Genomic DNA, 22,607 nt, shown 5'->3' with positions numbered 1-22,607 from the left:
TACAGAGGATCGATGTAGTGCAGTGTTGTTCAGTCCCTCAGGCTGCGGCAGGCAGCTACCTACTTTCTTTCCCTCTCTCCTCTGTCAGTAAACATTGGTCACATGGGGCGGGAGCCAACCAATCTGCTCTCCCAGGCTGCCTCACCTTTACTGGATCATTTGCTGGCTAACACCTGATACTTTCATGTCACTAACTCGCAGGCTGCCCACAATTGCCTTGCCAAATGGCCTGAGACCACCTATTCTGCAGGTCCCTCTTGCGCATCGGCTGAAAGCCGTCCAGGAGCAAACTCTGCCTAATTGACCCCATATGTTCTCCTGCAGTTCACTTCCACCCACTGGCATGTGTCTCTCTTATGGTTCAGTTCCCAAAGTGCTTAAATGCAGATAAGATAAGCTCAGCAATCAAAGACACAGAGATGGTATTGATCACAAGGCAATGGGTCAAAGATAAAAGCAGCTTTTTGTGGCTCACAAAGAAAAACACTGATGAATAAACTCAAATATAGCAGCAGCTATATACTGGTCAAAAAACAAAGGTCCTGGATCAAATTACGCTGCAATACAAGTATCTAGTTAGCTCCGATTAGCATGAGTAGAAGAGCGAGACTCAGGTGAACAAACTCATTTCTTATTTCTCTGCAGTTGTTAGCAGTTAGCCATGAATATGTTTAGCGAACTACACTTTTTACAACTTGTGACGGCCCTCAACATTTATTAATTGTATCTTTATTTTTTTTTTTGGGCCAGTCCATGTAACTGGAGAGTTACAGATTCTAAACCCCGCCGTCAGACACTGGTGTACCCCTGAGCAAGGTAACCAATCCACATTGGACATTGTTAATTGGACACTCTAAATTGACCCCAACCATGGTCAACCTAGGCACTGTTGAATTGATCCAACATCCAACAACATGGCTCCCACAATAGAGCAGCTCTCTTTAGATTTGGCTGTTGCTTCAATTTGAAACCACTCACAGGCACCATTACTACAGGTAACAATTACAGACTCCAAGGCTATCCATCTGTCCATCCATCCATCCATCCATCCATCCGCCTTCTACCACTGTATCCTCCCCATGAGGGTCGTGGGGGGTGCTGTGCCAATCTCAGCTGACATAGGGCGATAGGCGGGGGAAACCCTGGACAGTTCACCAGTCTGTCACAGGGACACACATTGAGACAAACAACTGTTCACTTTCACACTCACACCTATCAATTGTATCCGATTTAAACTAATCCTCATATTGCATGTTTTTGGACTGTGGGAGGAAGCTGGTGAACCTAGAGAAAACCCACACACACGGGGAGAACATGCAACTCCAAGGCTAATTAACTTCACTATATTGTTTATTTTACATGTTTTTATTGGAGTAGAATGAAGGAAAGTTGTAATGCTGCAGGTCTGGAATAATGCCCACTGCAGCTGTTTCCATTTTAAAGATCAGATATAATATTCTGTCGAGTTCTGCGATATATTTCTCGATTAAAGCTTGAAGCCGGCACTGGTGGCGTTAATTTTTCAGGAGCTCTGCCAGCCCTCATGACGCTGTGAGCAACGTCATGTGACGTCTGGAGCTCCATACTGGCTAATTTTAGTGTGACAGAGGCTTTAAGTGCGTGAAATTAAAAGGGACATATTTTAAAAGTTAAGAGGATGTGGATTATTTTAATTAGTGGCATTCTAATGTGCAGAGTCTTTATCTTCTTGGTACAGTGTGTCCTGAAGCCGGTGCCATGTTGAAAGGCTGCAGTGGTGTGGGGCCTTCAGCACGTCTGCCAGAGAGAAGGGACAAGCAGCAGTTGGCAGGACGGTCGGGAGTCCTGCGATTACTGGCAGCTGCACAGTGTGGATGCAGAAGCCTCTGCGTCACTTCCAAACCTCATTCATTTGCAGGTCGTTAAGGGGATCTGTGGGACATACACTAATAAATGTGACTTTTCCCTCTAAGGAAGATAAAATGATTTAATAACTTCATTAAAGCTTTATTTACCCTCGCTGTTTTGGGGTCTTCTCACATAAATCATCTCTGAGGGGGGAAAAAACAACAATATGCCATTACTGAGGGTATCATGTGGTCATGTGTCTGGGGTGAACTACAAAGAAAATTCCATGTGCACATTTTTATCTGTTAAACCATGAACAACTTATTTTCTTACAACAGAAATAAATCTGCAGGTGGACTTGGATTATTTCAGCTGTTTCAAATCTGTCTCATTTCCCTGAGTGACTCACCCGTTGGCTTTTTACTGTACATGTGCTGATTTTGTCTCTTTTCAAGACATTTAATGCCAGAAACATGTGAATTAAGGGGAAACTACATAACAAATAACGGATAGTTAATGCTATTCTTGCCCCAGAAAAATAGTTTTTGGCTCAATGTGCATTAAAATTATTATATTCATTGATTTTATTACAAATCCAGGGAAAAGGCCAGAACCAACAATGTGTTGGCAACATATTCTTCCGTACCCTGCTTGAACACACTATGACTTAAAGTGTGTATAAATCAAATTTAGAGTAAAGAAATGTGACGTAAAGACTGAAAACATACATCTTACTCCAATAAAAACAACATTAAAACCCTCAACTAGCTTTAGCAGCAGTTTACCGGTTCCCTTTTGCATAATTGAACCCGCTCCTACATGACTGCCATTGTTTTTCTATTCCAAAATGACTGTGACCCAGTGCACAAAGCAAGGACTATGAAGACGGACCTACACAGAGCCCTGACCTCAACCCCATCAAGCACCTTTGAGATGAAGTGGAACAGAGATTATGAGCCAGGTCTTCTCGTCCCACATCAGTCCCTGACCTCATGAATTCTCGACAGAATTAATGGACACAAATTCACATAGAATGTCTTCCAAGAAGTGCAAGCTGCAAACGGGGGACCATATTAAAGTACTGTATGTGGATTTGAATTACAGTCATTACAGTCCCTGCCGGTTTAAGGGTCAGGCGTCCAAATATTTGTGTCCCTATGTATGTGTTTGACTCCTCCAGTAGACACACCCCCAGTGTCTCAAAGCAAAGAGTCTGCCATTTTGTGCCGCCATGTTTAAACAGCAGCCTTAACAGAAAAAAAACAACTTTATCAGCATGTTATTTGAAGTAAATAATTGAACAGTAAAAAAGGTAAATCAACACAAACATATCAAATATAAACCTAGCTTGTATGGAGGACACCACTGCTCTCTGATATTCCAGCATGTTGACAATTTACGCTAAAGGAATCCTTAACAATAAGATGTGTAAATCTTCTGCAACAGCCTCTATAATTTTCTTTTTAATTTCATTTTCTTTGTAATTTCAACAGATGGGAACATCATAAATGTCAACCAAGCATGAGAAATAGTATGTTTCTGATTATTTTCAGAAGGGGATGAACAAACTATTGTTCCATCGATGAATGAATATCATTTGTATGTGAAGATTAGGAAATGAACTATACACATACAACCACTCTTGCTTCATTTATACAACCATCTGATTTTTAAAAATCTGGGACTATTTTCAGTGGTGGATGAATCCACATTTGGCACACACTTGGGGCAGCAAATCCGTGTATCATTTGTTCATTTGTTTTTCAAAATAAAACCAGAAATAAAAAACGGCTTGTTTTCTCAATATTCGTTTACAAAATCAAATTGAAAAAACGGAAAACAACTTGTTTTTCCAATTTCCGATTTTGTGCTGAAATGAACAATGGAAAAAAACCCAACACTTTTGATAAATGCAAGTTACGTGACCCGGAAGTGACCTGTGACTGGACAAGGCAAGAAGAAGAAGACGACCTGTGATCGGGAAGGGAAGCATAAGATAATGTTGGGACAACGAAAAAAACGGTTTTAAGTGTAGTCGAACTTACGGTGAATGCTGGGAGTCGACTGAACTTCGACTTTTGAACATATACTATACTATGCCTTTTTTGACAGATTTTGGACGACATACTAAACTATGACTTTTTGGACTGATTTTGGACGACATACTATACTATGACTTTTGTGATTTTGGACAACGCCGGTATGACTTTTTTGACTCATTTTGGACGACATACTATACTATCACATTTTTTTTCAAATTTTGGACGACATGCTATACTATGACTTTTTTTGACTGATTTTGGACAACATACTATACTATGACTTTTTGGACTGATTTTGGACAACATACTATAGTATGACTTTTTGGACTGATTTTGGACGACATACTATACCATGACTTTTTTAGGTGATTTTGGATGACATGCTATACTATGACTTTTTTGGACTGATTTTTGAAGACATACTATACTATGACTTTTTTGACTGATTTTGGACGACATACTATACTATGACTTTTTGGACTGATTTTGGACAACATACTATACTATGACTTTTTGGACTGATTTTGGACTACACACTATACTATGACTTTTCATAGTTTAGTATGTCGTCCAAAATCAGTCAAAAAAGTCATAGTATAGTGTGTCGTCCAAAATCAGTCAAAAAAGTCACAGTATAGTATGTCGTCAAAAATCAGTCAAAAAAGTCATAGTATAGTATGTCGTCCAAAAACGGCTGGGGTGTAGGTTTTGATCATGTCCTGGATGGAGACTGGACCGGATCCATTTGTATTATGGAATGCAAGCACAAGAGTCTTGAAGTGGATGCGAGCAGCTACAGGAAGCCAGTGAAGGGAGTGGAGGAGCGGTGTAGTGTGGGAGAACTTTGGTAAGTTGAAGACCAGTCGAGCTGCTGCATTCTGGATGAGTTGCAGAGGTCGTATGGCACACGCAGGGAGACGAACCAGGAGGGAGTTGCAGTAATCCAAGCGTGAGATGACAAGAGCTTGGACCAGAACCTGTGCTGCCTTCTGGTTTAGAAGATCATCAAGACTAGAAAAGCTCCATATAAATACAAACTGTTTATTTAGTAAAGTAAATCAACATGTCATCACATGACTAGAAAGATCAATTCATCCATTCATTCTTGCAGCCCTACTGTACAAATGAGTGATCATTTAACAACATACTGTGAGGCATTTGGTTTGTGTGTGTGATGTCTCGGTGCAAGCTCTGTGTTAATTAGTTCCTCCCAAAGCGTCTCGTGCATCTCCTCTTTCCACTCAGGGACTTCACTTCCTGTCATCTTCTCAGCCGAATGCTCTGGAGCGGACGACATACGCCCTCGGCGCATTTGTGCATCACTCCTCCTCCACACACACACACACACACACACACACACACACACACACACACACATACCATGATTTCAGCAGCACTGCCACTCATAATAATAACCCACACTGGAAGCAACAGTGTGAAATGCAGCTGCTTTGTCCCTGACAACCACTGTTTTATCACTTTCATTCATATTCATGCTCATAATAAAAGCAGCATTTTGATTTTATTATGAGACAATAGAAATAAAATAAAATAAAAGTTTTTTTCCCTCCACCCCATGTCCTGACCTTCCCTCTATCAAAGCAAGGGAGTTTTAGGATTAGGTTTTAAAAAGAAAAGGTTAAACTAAATATAATCCAGATACAATTATTTTGTGTTGTAGTAAGAAACAACAACACATTATACACTTTATAATACTCATCATTCACCTGTCCTCATCAGCGCCCCCCAGTGACCCTCATGTGGAGGAATAAAGCGGCAGAAGATGAATGAAGGAATAATCCACACATGCTGACGCAGCTTCCTCATGTTCACCTGCTGTCATGTTGCACATGCAATGAAAACGACTGAAAGTCAAGAATTCATTTGAAAGGACGTCCCAGCGTGAACCTGCACACCTTCATGTCAGCGTGGAGGACACATCAAAAACCACATAATCTGTGTGGACCGTGAGACATGAAAGTGGAGCAAATGAGGTTTGTGCATCACACGGTGAAAAGGTCGGCAGCAGTTGTTTGGCTCAGCAGAGTGACCTCAGTGAGCCATCACAGCCGGTCAGGTGCAGATGCTTGCAGTTAGACGAGTCGGGTTTGATTTGCTTCAGACTTGTGATTATTATAAAAGATGGTGTTCCTAATCAGCCGCCTCCCTGGGATTCATTATGCAGCCAGCAGTGATTAATGAGCGTAGCCACGGCTTTGAAGCTCACTTTAATCATAGCACTGAAGGCTATTACTAAGCAACAGGAACTTGCAGATGTCTCAGGAGGACACGTGGTGATGGTGGAAGTGATGGTCGCCAAAGGAAATAAGAGAAGACAAAGGCACTCGTGGGTTATGTTTGCCGCTCATAACATTCTAGCATTATTACGAGTGTCAGCCAGTGTCATGGACCCTGATGGATTTAAGGGGCCAACAACAGCAGAAACTAAACACGTGATGATGATGTGGAGAGACATGGCTGTGGAAACACAAGGAAAAATAAAAATAATCCTACATATGTGTACACATAAATATATATATACATATACACACTATATATCAGTGCAGACAGAATCAGTGTCATGTTGCCCACAGTGACAGTTGTGCAACACTCACATCACGTCACGAGAACTCAAAGGTAAGAGGGAACATGTGCGACTAACGTACGTGTGACTGTAATTTAGCAAAAGCTAACACGACTCGTTGCTACGCACTGTGGTGTGAGCCGGAGTCACACAGTGTCCCGACAGTAATTATTACACGGCGTACAAAGGTTGACTTTGTGAGTGCTTTTAGGCTTTTACATCAACAACATGATTCATGGACTGGATAAACATGCATTATATTGACTGAATGAGCTCCCTGTGGGAGAGTGACTGCTCTCGCTAATGACGAGAGGAGACATTTACATGACACACTGCAATTAAAGCTGGGGTAGGCGACTGTGAGGGTTAAAAGAGCGGGGACAGGGATACAAGAGAAGAACCTTGTGGAGAGAGTACTAATAAGAGTGAATTAAAACAAACAGAGGAACACATTTGCATGTTTTCCACCTAAGGGTAGATAGGAAATGGAAAATGGTTTGTATTTATATCGTGCTTTTCTAGTCTTGATGACCAGCAGCTCTTTTTTTACCTGCTCAGTTTGTGGGTTTTGGTGTCGTCTGCAGGTGCTGAAGAAACACTGGTTGCAGTGGATGCTTTTCTGTCGTGGGCGGAGCCAGCCAGACGGTAGTGTACCATTTACCTCTGGTACTCCAAGGGAAGTGTGCCAAAGAATAGAAAGGCTGGGGCAGGTTATTTTGGTATTATTCTTAATGTTGGGTCCAAAATGGCTGCCTCTGTGGCTAATCCTGATGTAATGAAAAACAATCAGGTTATTGTAAAACATAATTACATACATTTATTTTATCTTTATGAAGTTTCTGTCACATGAAACATTATTTTACCTCCATTTTACACACTGGACCCATAGAAAAATCACACACTGCAGCTTTAAATGTCATCTTAACACCTGCTGCATGTACTATTTTGGAACCAAAAAAAAAAAAAAAAAGATGAATCTATTTTCTGTGAATTCTGCAGGGATTTATTCACTTTTGCATTGATATTCTGTGTCAGTATGAATCATACAGTATATTGAGAGTAGGAGGCTCTGATTTTAGAACCAAATCCCTCTTTTGACATCTCATTTGCCAAAGCACGGAGGCTTCAGAGGCAAACAGACAGCGGAGAAAAAGAAGAAGAATCCGGCCTCCGTGAAGAGATGTCCATTTCCATGGTGACGTGGAGCATGTGCTTGTGTGTATGATGACCTCACGCATGTACATCCTCCTCGGCATCCTCCTCTGCTGCCAGGATGCAGACGTTGTGTCTGCCTCCACACAGCGCGGTCACATGTCAGAGGAGGACATCGTGTTCACAATGTGATTGTGTTTTAGACTGTGATTGTTGTATTATGGGTCTGTTTGGTCTTTAAACTGGTTCCTACTGCTGTGCATACAGAAATCTAATCTAGGTATTACATATCTAAAGGCACTTTTGATAAACTGCAGCAGCAGTAGTTGTTAAATTGAACCTTTCTTTGTCAGATCAGCGAAGTTTTATCCCCATGTTTTGTAAATGTTCTGCTACAGTCTCGAGTCATACGTCACATTCACATGTAAGCAAAGGTCAGACAGCATCTCATTCTGGATACACACACACTCAGTATTACTCAGTGGGCTTTTGTTGCCCTCTAGTGTCCAAAAGGCGAGTTGCACATTGAAATATAAACACAGCAGTAAACTAAGTGTCAAGAGTTGCCATTAGAGGGAGCCAGATCCTACATGCGGTCATAAATTAAAGCGTGATCCTGTAATTTGACTTTATTAAATTATTACTATTATTATTGTTGTAGTAAAAGAATGATTACTTTTTTTTGTTATGCATGTTGTGGAGTTTAAAATGGAAGCTGTATCAGAATTATAGCTCAGACTAAACTTCCATGTTACATTACATTACATGTCATTTAGCAGACGCTTTTATCCAAAGTGACAAGGGAATTAAGCACAACCTGCCAGGGGTGGAGTTGAACTTGCGACCTTTTGCACACAGGGTACCGGTCTTAACCACTGAGCTACCCCCCCCACATGTCTCATGTTCAGAGACATGAGTCAGCATTATAATTTGACAGTGAATGAATAAATGAATGAATGAATGAATGGAGGGGACTGCACATGTGTGTGAAGTTTTAATGAAGGCAGGAAAATCACAACCTCATTGAGGACGTTCATTCGTGTTAATTAGGCTTTTGCAGCGACACATCCCACACAGGGATTAAGTTCAATAATTTAGGATTATGTCCACGTGGATAAATCACAAAAAAATGCAGTATCAAAGACCGATCTTTAAAGGACTCATCCCGACATTTAAGACCATAAAAACATTATTCGCTCGTCTCATCTTTGAAATGTTTAGTCCTCGTTGATGGACGCCTTCCTCTGGGACAGAACCAACGCCTTCACCTGAGGCATCAGGGTCAGGAGCTGTGTGCGGACGCTGCGGGCGTCCTCCTCCTCCTCCTCCTCCTCCTTCCTGCCCTGACTCTGGCTCACCAGCTGCTTCACCACCAGGCTCTGGTAGGACGACAGCAGCTGCTGCTGCTCCTGCGGCGGCGACACGATGACGCAACATAAGCAAACGGTAAAACAACAACAACAACAACAACAAACACACGATTGAGCAGATGCTCTGTTGTAACAGATGGAGATTAGCAACAGCTGCCGAGTCCAAAGAGTAACATAAACAATATGAATAAATGTGAAATGGTGCCAACGTTTGCTCCTCAGAGCAACAATGAGACACAAACTAATAAAATCAGCCATTATGTGAGAGATAAACACAGACACACACCTGCAGCTGCTTGTTTGCTCAAATCAAGTGACCATTTTCACAACTTGCACAAGCTTTAAACTGCTTGTTTTGCAATTAAGTGTGTTATTTTCAATATTAGATGATGAGGAATAACTCTACAAAAGTCACAATACCCCCCAAACTGCAACAGATGTGAGCTAAAAAGAAGTTTGCCTGTGTTTATGTTCCCTTGTATTCCGTGAACTCAAGAAGAGAGCGCCACCAACTGGACTGGAAAGAGGAAGGGAGTATGCACAGATGGTGTTCTGCTTATTAATTCATTAATTTATTAAATTCATCATCAACTATTTAGATATTAAGTCCCCTGTTTTTTCTTTTAATAACAAAACAAAATATGAGATTTTTCATCTATTTAATGTGTGTTTTCTGGGTTCTTTGCACCACAAAACAAAAGAAATCAGTAACATTTGAATTTATAATTTGAAAACATCATTTTCAGGTTTGAAAAACACCAATCAAAGTATGAGCCGGGCCTCATGGAGGTTCTGAAGGGGTTCACAACGTTCAAAAACCCTGTACTAAAGGTTCAAAAACCCTAAGTAGGGAGTAGTAACTTAAAATACCAGAGCGGTCCAGACAGGGAAGAGTTCTTTAAGACTAATACGTGGATTTGGTCTAATAAGCTGTATATTTAAATATGAGTATCAGAATCCGTGTGTAGATTGTTTTTAAATCAGTTGATTTAGTTTTTGGAAAAATAAAACAGTCCAACAAAGCAACACTTTTAACATCACATTTTTGTATTTTACTAAAATCTCTTTCCTCTTCTCTGATGAAACCATGTGAAGTTACTTTTCTCTAAGTCTATTTTGTCCTTCCTCCTCATCTCTTGCTGGAGTGTGTCTCCCTCTGGTGTTCACACAAGGAGCTGCTGCCCTGTTTTATTCATGGTTTTCCTCTGTAATCAACGATATACCATACTTGTTTAGTGTGAAGCTGCACACGCGTTGATCCTGCAAATACTTCACAATAAAAGCCTTGTTTAAAGTATGATTCAGGGAACTGAAATTGTGGAGAACTTTTACTTTGACCTGACTGAAGAAATTATAAGTGGATTCAGATTTGATTTATTTCATTAGACCAAAAAGACATTTATCCACGACTCATTATTTATGAGCTTCTTCAGTTTGTTTTTGCATCTGATTGGTTCACTGATCATATTATTGGCTATTTTAAGCATTAAAACCAATATGTTACAAAATCACTGTGATGTCATAGGTCAAGTCTCCGCGGGACGTACCGTGGATATTCGCCCCGTGAGCGTGCCGATGATCTGAGGCACGCAGCGTCCCGGAGCGTGCAGCATACAGTTGGTGCTGGTCTGGAACAGCAGCACACTGGTCAGGTGCAGAACCAGAGCCGCGTCCTCGGTCTGCTTCAGCTGCTCGATGAGAGCCTGACGGTGCTGGAACAGGACTTGTCTGCCAACAACGAAACAGTCGGTAAGTAAAGGAGCCCATGATGGACAGTACATTCTGTGATTCTGTGATTAAATCTTTTGAAGACCATCACTGTTAACGTTCTTTCCTATTGGATGTCATTTTTACTACCTCTCCTTCTTCTTGTCTCCCTTCTTCAGCATGAATCCACACACCTCGGCACAGATCTCAATGTTGGTCACAAAGTCTTCGATGGACTGCAGAGAAGAAAAGATGGAGAGTGTGTTTTTTCCTCCTTCAACAGAAGCAGCGTGTGACAATGAACCCGACAGTGAAACAACACAGACTTACTTTGCCATTCAGGCAGTTGTGCAGCTTCATGAGTGGACCTTTGGTCTCCTCCGACAGTTTGCCCAAAATCTTCACTCTGATCTGAGGCAACACATGACACATCTTATCTTTAGATTTCACCCCAAACAAAGAGGAGGAGGAACATGAATGAATCATCATCATCAGCAGCAGCAGCAGCGTTTCCTGACCTCGTTGGTGATGGAGCTGGGATTCTCCACAGACATCATCAGGTCACCAGCCAGGAAGTTAACCAGAATGTTGGCGACATCTGTGCACACAGTCTTCAGGACGTGCTTGGCAATGTGCACCTGGGTTTCATCTGCAGGGATTAAACATGTATGTTGTTTACAAACCAAGATATGACTTTGGTAAAAGAAGACAAATGTGAGAGACTGAAGGTTGTTTGACTTTGTAAATCGCTCATTTTAAGACCACAGTGATGCCGTGAAAGCTACTATTCTCCTGTCACCTTGTTCGATAAGTTAGCGTTAAAGCTTAGGTAAATCCCAGCTGACGGAGGCTGAAGTGGATCAGCTCCTGTGTAATGTGATCTAAAATTGCTGATTTTCTCTATGGAGTTTGGTGCGGAAAAACCTTCAATTACGTGCTGTTACTGTTAACTTAAGCTGGTGTAGGTTTCATTAGGTCAACCTCTTGTTAAGGGTTAAAATCTTCTGTGTTTTAATCAATCAAGAAAAAAGGAGCGATAATACAACTAATAATAGTGTGTGTGTCTGAAAGAGCGTTCACCAGAGAAGAGCTTGGTTCCCTTGTCAAAGAGTCGGATGTTGTTGTAGAAGTTGGTGATCTCCTCCTGTAGATCCTTCATGCTCTTCTTCTTGTTGGCTCCTGATGAGGAGCTGGTGGAGGACATGAAGACTGTGCGCAGCACCTCCTGATAGGCTTTGGTCAGAGGCCTACAGAGACATGAGGTGTCATGAAGTTTGCACAATCTGTCCATTCCAGACCCTACTACCCTTACCCTGTCTTGCAAGATCTTCACAGCGCTACACACTTCCAGCAAAGTACCAGCTATAAGACCGAGGCAGTGATAGTGTCATTTTAGACGTTCATCGTGACAGAGCTGGCGAATAAAACCCCCAAAAAGAACATCTGACCGGCTTTTTTCTAACTGTGAGATTTAAAAAACACAGAAGCATGCAAAACGGATGCCGACCGGCATGGACATGGATGGCTCCACGGCTTATGTTCGCCGGAGAGGTGAAGGGAGAGGGGAGAGTCAGCAGTGAGTTTTTACAACAGTGAGAAGTGTAGGCGGAGCTCCAGAGAGAAAAAGGTGAAAGAGTGACCAGACTTGCAAAGTTCTGCTATAAAGTTGTTTCAAAACTGAGGTCTTTGTTTTCAACGGAGCTGTAAGGGCACAGCTCTTTGAAACTAAACGGGTTATGACAACAGTTTTTTACATTGAACTATTTTTTTGACACCTATAAACATGAACATTAAAAAAAACCCAGTGGATGCATGTACCTTACTAAGTGGTCGGCCAGCTCAGAGAGGATTTCTTCAGGGCAGTCGCTCACTCTCTTCTCTAAAACAGCCACAATCTCCTCCTGGGCCATAAAGGGCGCTTCGGTGTGTTTGCTGCGATCTTGGCAAAAGGTAACACAAGCTAATTAGTCTCACAGGGAAACTACATTTAACTTTGTCTTCATGATAAAAAAAAAGAAAAAAGAAAGTTAACAACCCAGGGGAGAGATTTGTAGCCAAGCAGCCATTACGCTCTTGTTACAGTAAAGCGCCTCACTGAGCAGACTTAATGTGCGTGTAGAGACATTACGTCTCGCTGAAGATGAAATGGCTCTGTGGCCCTCACTGTACTTTGCTGTGAAGGTCCGTTCTCCTCATCGCTGTCCTCGTCTCGCCTTCCTTTCTTCTTAGTTTTACGGATCCGGATCTCCCTGGCGTTGCCTCCGCCGCCTGATTTGACGCTGCCGCTGCCCTCTGAGGGACAGACAGTTCACAGATGATCAATAATCTGAGATCAATCACACGTCTGTTTGGTGTGAGGTGTGGTGGTTTCACCGAGGCAGAACCAGCCTGAGACTTGGACACACACCGTCACTGAAATCATGGCTGCAAGTGACGACACAGGGACAAGACTCAGCTGAATTCTATGATATCTTAAGAGGCTTTTCAGATGCTTTATTAGAACACTACCTGCCTCTACCATTACTTTCAAATGTGTTATTTTGTGACTTCTATTGTTTGAAGTCCGTAGTTTGGCTTCACACAAGTGACACTAACTTAGTAGGCCAAAACTGATTTTTTTTAATGGACTTTGGCACAGGAGAGCATGAGGTTTATGAACCTTATTTTCCTTCTTTTTAATGATGAAATAACGCAGGAAATACATTCTTAAGATAGCACAAACTTCAGCAGGCGTATGTTTTATTTGGTGACTTACGTCCCAACTGGCAGCCATGTTATCAGTGCCTCCATGTTATCAGTGCTGGTTCCTGTTTGTCAGAACCTCACACAATTACACTTCTCCATCTTTATACACAAACCTGTTGCTTTCTTCCTGCGCTCAGCTTCTTTCTTTTCCTTTTTAGAAGGCGCTGAGCTCTCAGTCAGCATGGACACCTGCTTCAAATCATCTTCAGTGATCACAAACACTGGGTTGTTCTTGACTTCCTGCAGGCGGAGAAACAGAGACGGTTCAGACGCTGTGTGAAGCAGGAGAAAAAATGTGTTATTCTCTGTGGACACGCAAAGATGAAAGACCTTCTGAGCTTTCTGCTGCATGGCGTCATCAAACAGGGAGAGGCAGTTGCTGATGAACTTCTCACTGACGACCACGGTGCCTCCCAGCACTCTGGCAGAGGACTGGATGTCTGTGTTCCTCATGGCCTGGTTGATCAAAATCCCGACATCCTCCATGGACAGGCAACTGGGCAGAATTGGCTACAGAGTCACAGTGAGAGTGAAAGACTTCAGAAACCACTCATTTCATTTAAAATGACAATGTCATGAATTTGTGTGTGTGTGAGTGAGTACCTGTATGTCACTCCATGTGGCAGAGTTGACAGCTTCCTCCACCGACGCCTCCACCTGGTCGACCAGAGTTTGACCCACGCAGGCCGCCCTGAGGAACAGCAGCTTGTTGGATTTGTAGCGTTTCTTGATGTAGCTGGACGGGTCAGGGATCCCCAGCCTGACCAACGCATCAAACTCTGCAGGAAGTCGACAAATGACCATAAACACAAACTTCACAGCTGACGTTCTCAAATATCTTAATATTGTCGAGTCAGTATTAAGGGTTTCCTTGTTATGTGGAGGAAATAAACCAGGAAATTATTCACATTAAGAAGCTTATTTTAATTATTAAACAAACACTCGATTGATCGATTATCAAAAATATTTTCTAATTCATTTAGTAATCGATCGATCATTGTAACCTTAGTGTGCAGTGCAGATTTTGACATTGTGTTTGGAAGAGAAACAAAAGCAATATCAAGTAAAGCGACGGATATATCGCTCAACAAGCCAAAGACAGTTGAGCCAATAAATAAAGGATACACAAGAGCAAGACAAAACCAAAACTAAGTGAGGTTAAATAAAGGAAAATAAATAAATAATCTTTCATTATCTGATATTTCGGCATCTTACCCAGCCAAGTTTACTGTTGGTGTATTATAAGTTGTCCAACCTCATTGTGCTTTCACTTTATTCCCACAGTTCTCAGACTCTCACTTTGTGATGAGTCACTCATTTCATTATAGAATACAACACTATTGTGGCGACTCTAGTGTTTGTTTCACTGCGGTACAGAGTGATAATGTTTAGGACATTATTATATAATGTTCAGCACTACTTACTTACTGCTTCCAAACAGTGAAATTAAATTACATTTTCAAAGTGGAGCTCGCCATCAGCTCAGTAGCTGCAGCTCCGCAGCCTCCGTCAAACAGCAGCAAATATGAAAGCTATGAATAACATGAAATTAGCAGCACTATCACTTCCCCCTGGAAACAAGCAGGAGCTTTTAGTGTTTACCGGAGCTGAACCACGGCTGTGTTTGCAGATTCAATGGAAAATACCAATGCAATCAGTGACCTTTTTGTTGATAATGTTACCCCCTTTTAATGTCGCGCTAATGGTTATTGACAGCATGTGCTGAAATGATGGAAAACAAAATGCTTTCATTGGTGCAATAACAGCTCAGGAAAACTATGTTTATGCAAGACGCAGCTGTACCCCAATGTGTGCAATATACAGTACGTGTATGATTCTACACTGTGCCACTTCTCTAAATCATATAACGTATTTATTGTTTGTGGAACTGTGAATGCATTAACCCACTGAGACTGAGACTGAAGTCAATTTCATTTCACTGAAGATTAAATCAAAGCCTCAAATCGGCTGCGGAGAAACAAACATGTCAGCATCTCAATTTATGTTCCTCAACTTTTTCATTAAAAGGGTGCAAATACCTGAATTGAGTGCATTTGAATCTAATTTACGCAGAGTGAGAGTAACCACACCGCCAGGGGACGACGTCTCTTAAACTTGCAGGTAAATCGACTGAACTTGACCTGCTTTTGTTTTATAAGGAGCCGTTAAACTTTCAGATGAAATATTGCACAGATCAAAATAAACGTTTAAAAGTGTGGTTGAGGTTGCCGACAGGAAATTAAAGTTTGTATCACGTTGTCACATGCTCACTCCCTGCACAAAAAGCCCATAAATAAAATTTAAGACTTTATTTTACAACAGCCAGGAGTTATTCATCCACTACAGCCTTGTTTACTAAGTCCAAATGTGTCTTTTTGTGATTTTGGTGTTTTAATACGTTTGTTTTGATTTACATAAGTGACACATCTTGAGTCACTACCCACACTGCATTGTAACATAGGGCATCAAAGTGACAGCTGGTGCAACTGTTAATATACACACAGGTAAAAACAGACTTAGATTGGCTTAAAGTTGCTACTATGAGGATACAACCGAGTGCAGAGAATGAAAGACTTGCTTTCAGTATAGTGTAAGTATAGTATAGTGTTTACAGAAAAATGACAACTTGATTTAAAGACTGCTGTTTTTTGCCACTGTTGCTTCATTCTGAAGTTTACCTACTCTGCAATTTTAATTCATTTGTGCAAAACAATAACGTAATTCAAGCACAAATGTGGTGATAAGTTACATGTCCTATAACAGGGATGATAATAAGATATACTGTGATACACTATGCATAGAGAATATACAGTTTTCTTTGTGAAGTGAGAGGAGTGGAAGGAAAAGTGGAGAGCCAAATGGCTGAAAACCAGAACATTTCAGGAAATACCAATATTTTAAATATATAAAGTTGTGAAAACCTGAATTTACAGTGTAGAGACTTACTTATTTTCCAAATCTTAGCCAAAGTGGTGCTAAAAACCTCCTATACAGCCAGTGCTGTGCTATAATAAGCATCTTTACCACAGTGATCATTACCACAGTCAATAATTGTTGCTATACCTTAACAGTGCTGCTAGCGTTAAGAGTATTTTTAACTTACAGAACTCTGGGGGCAAAAAAGGATGGAATAAACACCCCCTGGACTGAAAATCACAGACAACAGGAGGAGGCTCAAACAGCTTTTAACTAAAATGTAATAATGGTACAGGGTCAAGCTTCACTACTGATATTATTTGCCAACAATACAACCTGATCGGGATCAAGTGTGGCTCTCTTTTTATTTATAATACTACCCACAGATGAGAACATGCACACAGATGTCTCTGGCACAAACAGATAATTATGAGCCAGCTTACAGAGAGTATTAGTATGATTATTAGCAGACTTTGGAGGATATTGTGTCACTTCAAAGCTAGGGGGCGCTATCTGCAGAGAGGAGTCTCCCTTGTGTACTGTAGGCTTGCATCTCTAAAACGTTATTATCTCTGCTAATTTGCACTTTACATCCCATCCAATTCAAAAAACTATCTTATTTAAAATAAAAATAAAAGGTAAGAGCTCTCGTCAACATACCTAAATATCCATTCTGCTGGATGAAAGAGTCAACCCAGGCATTCTGCGTTTTGGCGTAAATGTCGGGGATGTACACAGCTTTGTCCTGACGACCTCCGACGATGCTTCCCTTTAGACGTCCAGTGTTCACCAACTCCTCCAGAACAGCTGGCAAATAAACAAAACAACAACATTAAAGTAAAAACACTGTGGAACAATGAATAAATAAAACATAAACACGAACAAATCTCTTCTTACAGTAGAGAAGATGCTCTTGAAATCCAAATGTTCCGATCATGCTGCTGACAGGTGTTGGCCTACACAGAAACAAGCACATTTGACATAAACATTTAAACCAGTTTAAACAAGGTGTTTCAACTATGGCTGCAACTTTGATTCTTTTCTAAACTGTCGATTAATTGATTAGTTGTTTGGTCTATTAAATGTCAGAAAAGGTCAATTGTTGATTCCTGAGCCTGGAAACAATGATGCTTTCAAATGTCTTATTTTGTCAACAAAGCAAAATAATTCAGTTTTAATGATTTCTTTGCTATATGGAGCAAAGAAACCATAAAATATTCACACTTATCAAAACCATAATACCAATTCATCGATTACCAAATGAGTCCTCAGAGTTGACATGACTACTGCAGTGTCAGACAAGTTATAAATAAGGTTTTTAACTGATCCAGAACATAGAATAATCAAAAACAGAAGAGTTATCTATGGATATAATGCTGATTCGACACAGTATCAGTATTGGTCAAAATCACTGGATCGGATATGGGGCATGGATAGATAAAAATGTAAAATTTGTTACAATCCAAAAATCCTATATACAGTATATTGCATGCTTCACTATGCACAGACTGTTTAATGTTAATTAAAAATCTAACACAGCATTTTCGTTGCGTCATGTAGTGTGCCGTTTATTTCTTCTTCATGGTAGAACAATATTTGTTACACAGTTGAAGAATGATGTCTTTAAAATAGCTTGAAAGTTCCAGAGTTTAAATCACACATCGCATTATATTCTTTTTTGATAGCTGATGCACTGATTTTGTATTTCATTGATACAGACAAAGTAGCATCGGATCATCTCATCCCTAAAAACAGCATATAAAAAAACCAAAGGACTTATAAGTGTTAATAATAGGTAGCGTTGTACTGTGGCATGAAAATAAAAAGAGCATGGTTATCAAATCAGAACATGACTAGTATGAAAAGCTTGCAAATAAAAGTGTGTATGGGGATTATATTTACACTGTTTACCTTGTGATGGCACTGAAGAGCCCTCGTATTCTGGCTTTATGCCGTGCGACAAAAGCTGGTGTAAATATAACTCCTCTGTTGTACTGGTCCATTTCTCCCTGGATTAATTTCCCCAGACGCTTTGAAAGCTCCTGATATCGAAAACACAACCAGTAAAGTGTAGCCATAAATGATTAAAACCATGTATGTATACAATACATATGCAGTGTAAATTACAATGACATGCAAAGGTGTTCGAGCAAAGTGATGTCAGACATTTTGACCCTACTGTATAATGTATACAGCATAAAGAGGCTAAGATTACCAGCAGAGAGAAATTCATCCACGATTTGAATACAGACATGAGATTACGGACTCTGTGTTGTAAAGGTGACGTGTCTCACCTCTGTTAGGAAATCTCCTGGGAGGTCGTAGCTTTTGCACAGCTCAGCGATGCTGATCAGACCAGCCGCCTGCAGTTTGTCGTTCACCTCCTCAGCTAAACGGTCCAGGTACGAGCTGCGGATGACAAGCGCTGATCAAAGCCCTGCCCCCTTACTTAACAGGTTTGTTTCCTCTGAAGGAATTTGTCTTTTTAAAACCTGGTTTGTAAGATTGTTGTGCAAGTTACTGTTTATTGTCCAACTTTCTTTTTAGGTTTCTTTGCAGCTTAGGAAGTGGTGCTGGAGAGCAACCTATTCACCAAAGTCATCTGTATGCAGAGTAGGGTTAGAAGAACAGCCAATAGGAGTGCTCACCCTCTCTGAACTCGATCTGCCTTATGCTACACTATGGCTTAATAACACCAAAACCTTCCCTACCACGTACTTTTTGTGGATCATTTAGTTCTCCAAAAATCATCATGGCTGTATGAAAAATGTGACTGAGAAATGTAAATCTGAGAATACAGCTTAGCTTTACATGCTATTAGGTAGCAGATTGTTTTATGAAGTTACATGACAAGCTATGTAGGCTCATATTTGCTTCTTCTGAAAAATAATCAGACACTGGTTTATTGCAGAGTTTTACAAACAAGGAAACTGCTCTGGTGTTTTGGTGCTTAACAAACACAAGACAGTTTGTGTGCAGGTTTAATATAAAGCCATGGTTCTCAAACTGTGGTACTGTACATACCAGGGTATATACTCTATACCCTCTGAGGTATATACTATACTTCAGAGGGTAGCTTAGAAATTCTGACCTGGCAAGGACCAATAAACATCAGGTGACTAATGGTGTTACTTCAAAGAAATTTATTGTAACTTTTAATCAAGAACCTGTTATTTCAAAAGCAATATTTCACACATGTAATATTACGTTAATAAATGAGGGTGTATATCCATTAGGGGAGGGCATTTCTAGCAAAAATGCTATTCGAATATGTTATTATTTTTCAAATATTCATGGATTGAGTACTGCAGCATATGAGAGCTACTAAAAGTAATACAGGGTTCATGGGGTGTTGAGCTAACAGGCGCAGCTAATGAGATACATTCAAGAAACCTTGTAAATTTCCTAAATGTTCGCTGCTGCTGCAAACTTGTGGTAATAGATGTGCCACATTGAAGTGGAAATGCTTGTAATGTAATTGCTAAAACATTGATAAAAACATTTATTTTTTTATCTTTTTCTTGTCTGAGTAACTGACTTTTTCGAGCGAATATTTGAATACATCCCATCCCTAATCTAATTCCTGTTTTAAGATGAAGCAGGTGGATTCCTCTCCAACAGAAGTGCACTAAAAGCATCATACTCACTCATCAATAAGTTGTCCCAGTATGAGCTGAACCCCCTTATCAGACTTTGCTATGTCACTTGCTTTATTTTCCACATGGGCCCAGTCCACATTGATAATCTGGAAGGAAAAAGATAGTGAGGATTATATTCTGCTTCTCAGCTTTACATTATCATCATATAGTGCAGGACAGAGCTAATCACACACAGATATATATCACATTACTCACCTAACCCTAACATTTTTTTCAGAGTGGAAACTAAAGCTCCCAAACTGTCCAATCTATGGCAGCAAAGTACATAGAGAAAACCAGCATTTTGACCTTGTGGGGACACAGGAGCTGCTGGTATACAACTGCTTCATTTGGCAAGTTTGTGTCACTTGGTTAAATCTGAACTGAAGATTTCAAACACTGAAGTGACCAAACAACACAACTTAATTTAGGGGCAGCAGTGGATACCCCTGTGTACTGTGATGCAAAAATCACATGGTTTTTGCATAGATTTTGATGTAGCAGACTGAGCCCTTATATATTATATATATTATATTTTCCAACTGTCTAATTGGCAAAATAAAAACATACAGTAAGAGTAAACACATTCTGAAAACCAAAAACATATACACACCTGCTGCAGGTCAACAATGTTGATTCGCCCTGTGAAACAAAAATACAGGATTGATTTAGTTATCATGTTCACTTCAGAATAAACTGTGTTGAGATTGCTCTACATATACATGTTATAAAATTAGATTATTTACTGCTAATATATATTGGATGGGGTCAACAAGTCAGAGACCAATTTTACATAATTTATTGGTCTCAAAATTCTTCAGGTCCAAAAGAAAAGAGATGAATTTCAAGGTTTCTAAGATTCTAACGCCAGTAAATGTCATTCATTTAACATTAACAATTCAAATACATAGCTACTGTAATGACTGCTTACTAAGATCATGTAATACAAATCACAAATAGTAGGTATTTTATTTTACAGTGTATTTACAATTGTCACGCAAACATCTCAAAAGAAAACTTTTCATGGGTCAAGAGAAACAACATGTATGGAACTTTATATAGCCTGACATATCTCGTATATGAAGACTACACACTTATTATTTTTTATTAACTTATATATCTGAATACTTTCTCAGTCATATTGCCCAGCCTTACAGAAATATTGATTAGATTTATATTTGATATCAAATAATATACAATAGAATAGAATAGAATAGAAATACTTTATTCATCCCCAAGGGGAAATTGTTTAAACATAGCCCCAGTTGTAAAATAGTTATGCTTCTCTCTAAAGCAGGTTTCTGTAGAGAAAAAGATTGTAATCTCAATGAGACTTGACCTGTTTAAAGAAAATCCAGCTGGGCTGTATAAGGTGAATAACGGCCGTTATACTCACCTCCATGGACATAGAGCTCATCTCGGATCTCTCTGCCAATCTGTGCCGGTGTAATGTACTCCTTCCCATCTAGTGTGTGCACCACGTCCAGCTTCTTATCCTGAACCAGTTTGGTAATGATTTCAATACAGTTCCTCTCTGACAGCCTGCGGAGAGTTTGACAGTAACAATCACAAGTGTTTTCTAACAACATCTGTCCACAGAGAAGAAACAAGTCACAACTCACAGACTCGGACTTAGCCAACATTAGCTTAGCTGCTACTCGTTGCGGTTACCTTTGCACTGTGTCAGCAAACTGTGCTCTCTGGAAGTCCGCGGCAAGCCGGCGAATTTCCTCCCAGTCTGCCGCCATTGTTGAAACTTTATGTGTCAGTACCGACGCTCGGTTGTCAGGTGTCAGTGAACCATTCACTGCAATGAAGCGTTGGCTAAACAAGACAGCTCTCTGCTTACTTAGCCACACGTCAACATTCAGTGACGTAGTACGGCGAGCCACAGCGGACAAACATCTATGATGACGGCTACACAAATTCTGCCTTCAGAATAAAATGAAGAACGTTCTCAGAAAGAAACTGTATTTATTCCAAATGTTATATTTTATTGGAACCGATTTGTAAACAACATTGACTGGAAGTAAACAACGAGACATTAAAAGAGACATCAATACGTGTTTTGCACCTCTTTTGGTATTTCTTACACACCAGAACATTCTGGCAAAACTTCAGCAGATTCGTCATTGACCATATTTAAAGACTTTGTCTCACTGTTGGAGAATGTGGTATTTTGCTTTAATATAAGTCAAAGTAATGAGAATGTGAACTTCATTATAAATGTATTAATTCTGTTGGCAAAATTCCACATTCATAAATGTCAATTCAACAGTAAAAAAAACAAATTTTGTACTTTTTCAATACATTTCCTTTGTAAGCTGCAGGGAAAGTTAAATATATTGAAAAAGTAGAAAAAAATTATAAATTTTGAGATGGCAAACGATCCGTTCATGATCATGTATTACTTGTTGAAATCAGCTGAAAAATGCCAACAGCCCCAAAAGATAAGATAAGAACCCAAACACTATACGGAACAAGTTAACATGTATTTGACCTAGTGAGAAGCCTATAGCAGTGGCATTCTGTAAGCGGCGGAGTACAGAAGAGCAAAGAGGGGATGAAATACAGGCATGTATAAGCATCTCCATATCCGTGCATGAGAGACCACAGCCCTCAATTT

At 40.2% G+C, this 22,607-nt stretch overlaps 1 protein-coding gene across 1 annotated transcript; it reads right to left on the bottom strand.

Moving 5' to 3' along the window:
* Nucleotides 1-8,586: 8,586 nt before the first annotated feature.
* On the bottom strand, nt 8,587-21,851 carry ufl1 (UFM1-specific ligase 1). The gene is made up of 19 exons (XM_044049769.1): nt 21,653-21,851; nt 21,378-21,523; nt 20,595-20,623; nt 19,991-20,088; nt 18,638-18,752; nt 18,255-18,385; nt 17,241-17,299; nt 17,004-17,150; nt 14,031-14,206; nt 13,758-13,937; nt 13,541-13,667; nt 12,852-12,974; nt 12,501-12,621; nt 11,763-11,929; nt 11,201-11,331; nt 11,013-11,093; nt 10,833-10,918; nt 10,523-10,703; nt 8,587-9,014 (listed from the first exon to the last, which is right to left on the bottom strand). Exons 1-19 carry the CDS (start codon nt 21,727-21,729, stop codon nt 8,823-8,825), a joined length of 2,367 nt encoding a protein of 788 aa, XP_043905704.1. The 5' UTR covers nt 21,730-21,851; the 3' UTR covers nt 8,587-8,822.
* Between the last annotated feature and the right edge of the window lie 756 nt (nt 21,852-22,607).

Source organism: Solea senegalensis, linkage group LG17 (assembly GCF_019176455.1).
Source record: "Solea senegalensis isolate Sse05_10M linkage group LG17, IFAPA_SoseM_1, whole genome shotgun sequence".
Lineage (NCBI taxonomy): Eukaryota > Metazoa > Chordata > Actinopteri > Pleuronectiformes > Soleidae > Solea > Solea senegalensis.
Note: the sequence above shows the minus strand (reverse complement) of the source record. Positions and strands in the feature narration are given on the sequence as shown.

Bases quoted from the DNA above. Each gene is read 5' to 3' on its own strand.
- ufl1 (XM_044049769.1), bottom strand. From the start codon at position 21,729: ATGGCGGCAGACTGGGAGGAAATTCGCCGGCTTGCCGCGGACTTCCAG. The intron at 17,151-17,240 runs GTAAGAAGAGAT...TTTATTTGCCAG, and splicing joins TCAAGAGCATCTTCTCTACT to CTGTTCTGGAGGAGTTGGTG. The intron at 12,622-12,851 runs GTACAGTGAGGG...CCTTTTGCCAAG, and splicing joins GAACGGACCTTCACAGCAAA to ATCGCAGCAAACACACCGAA.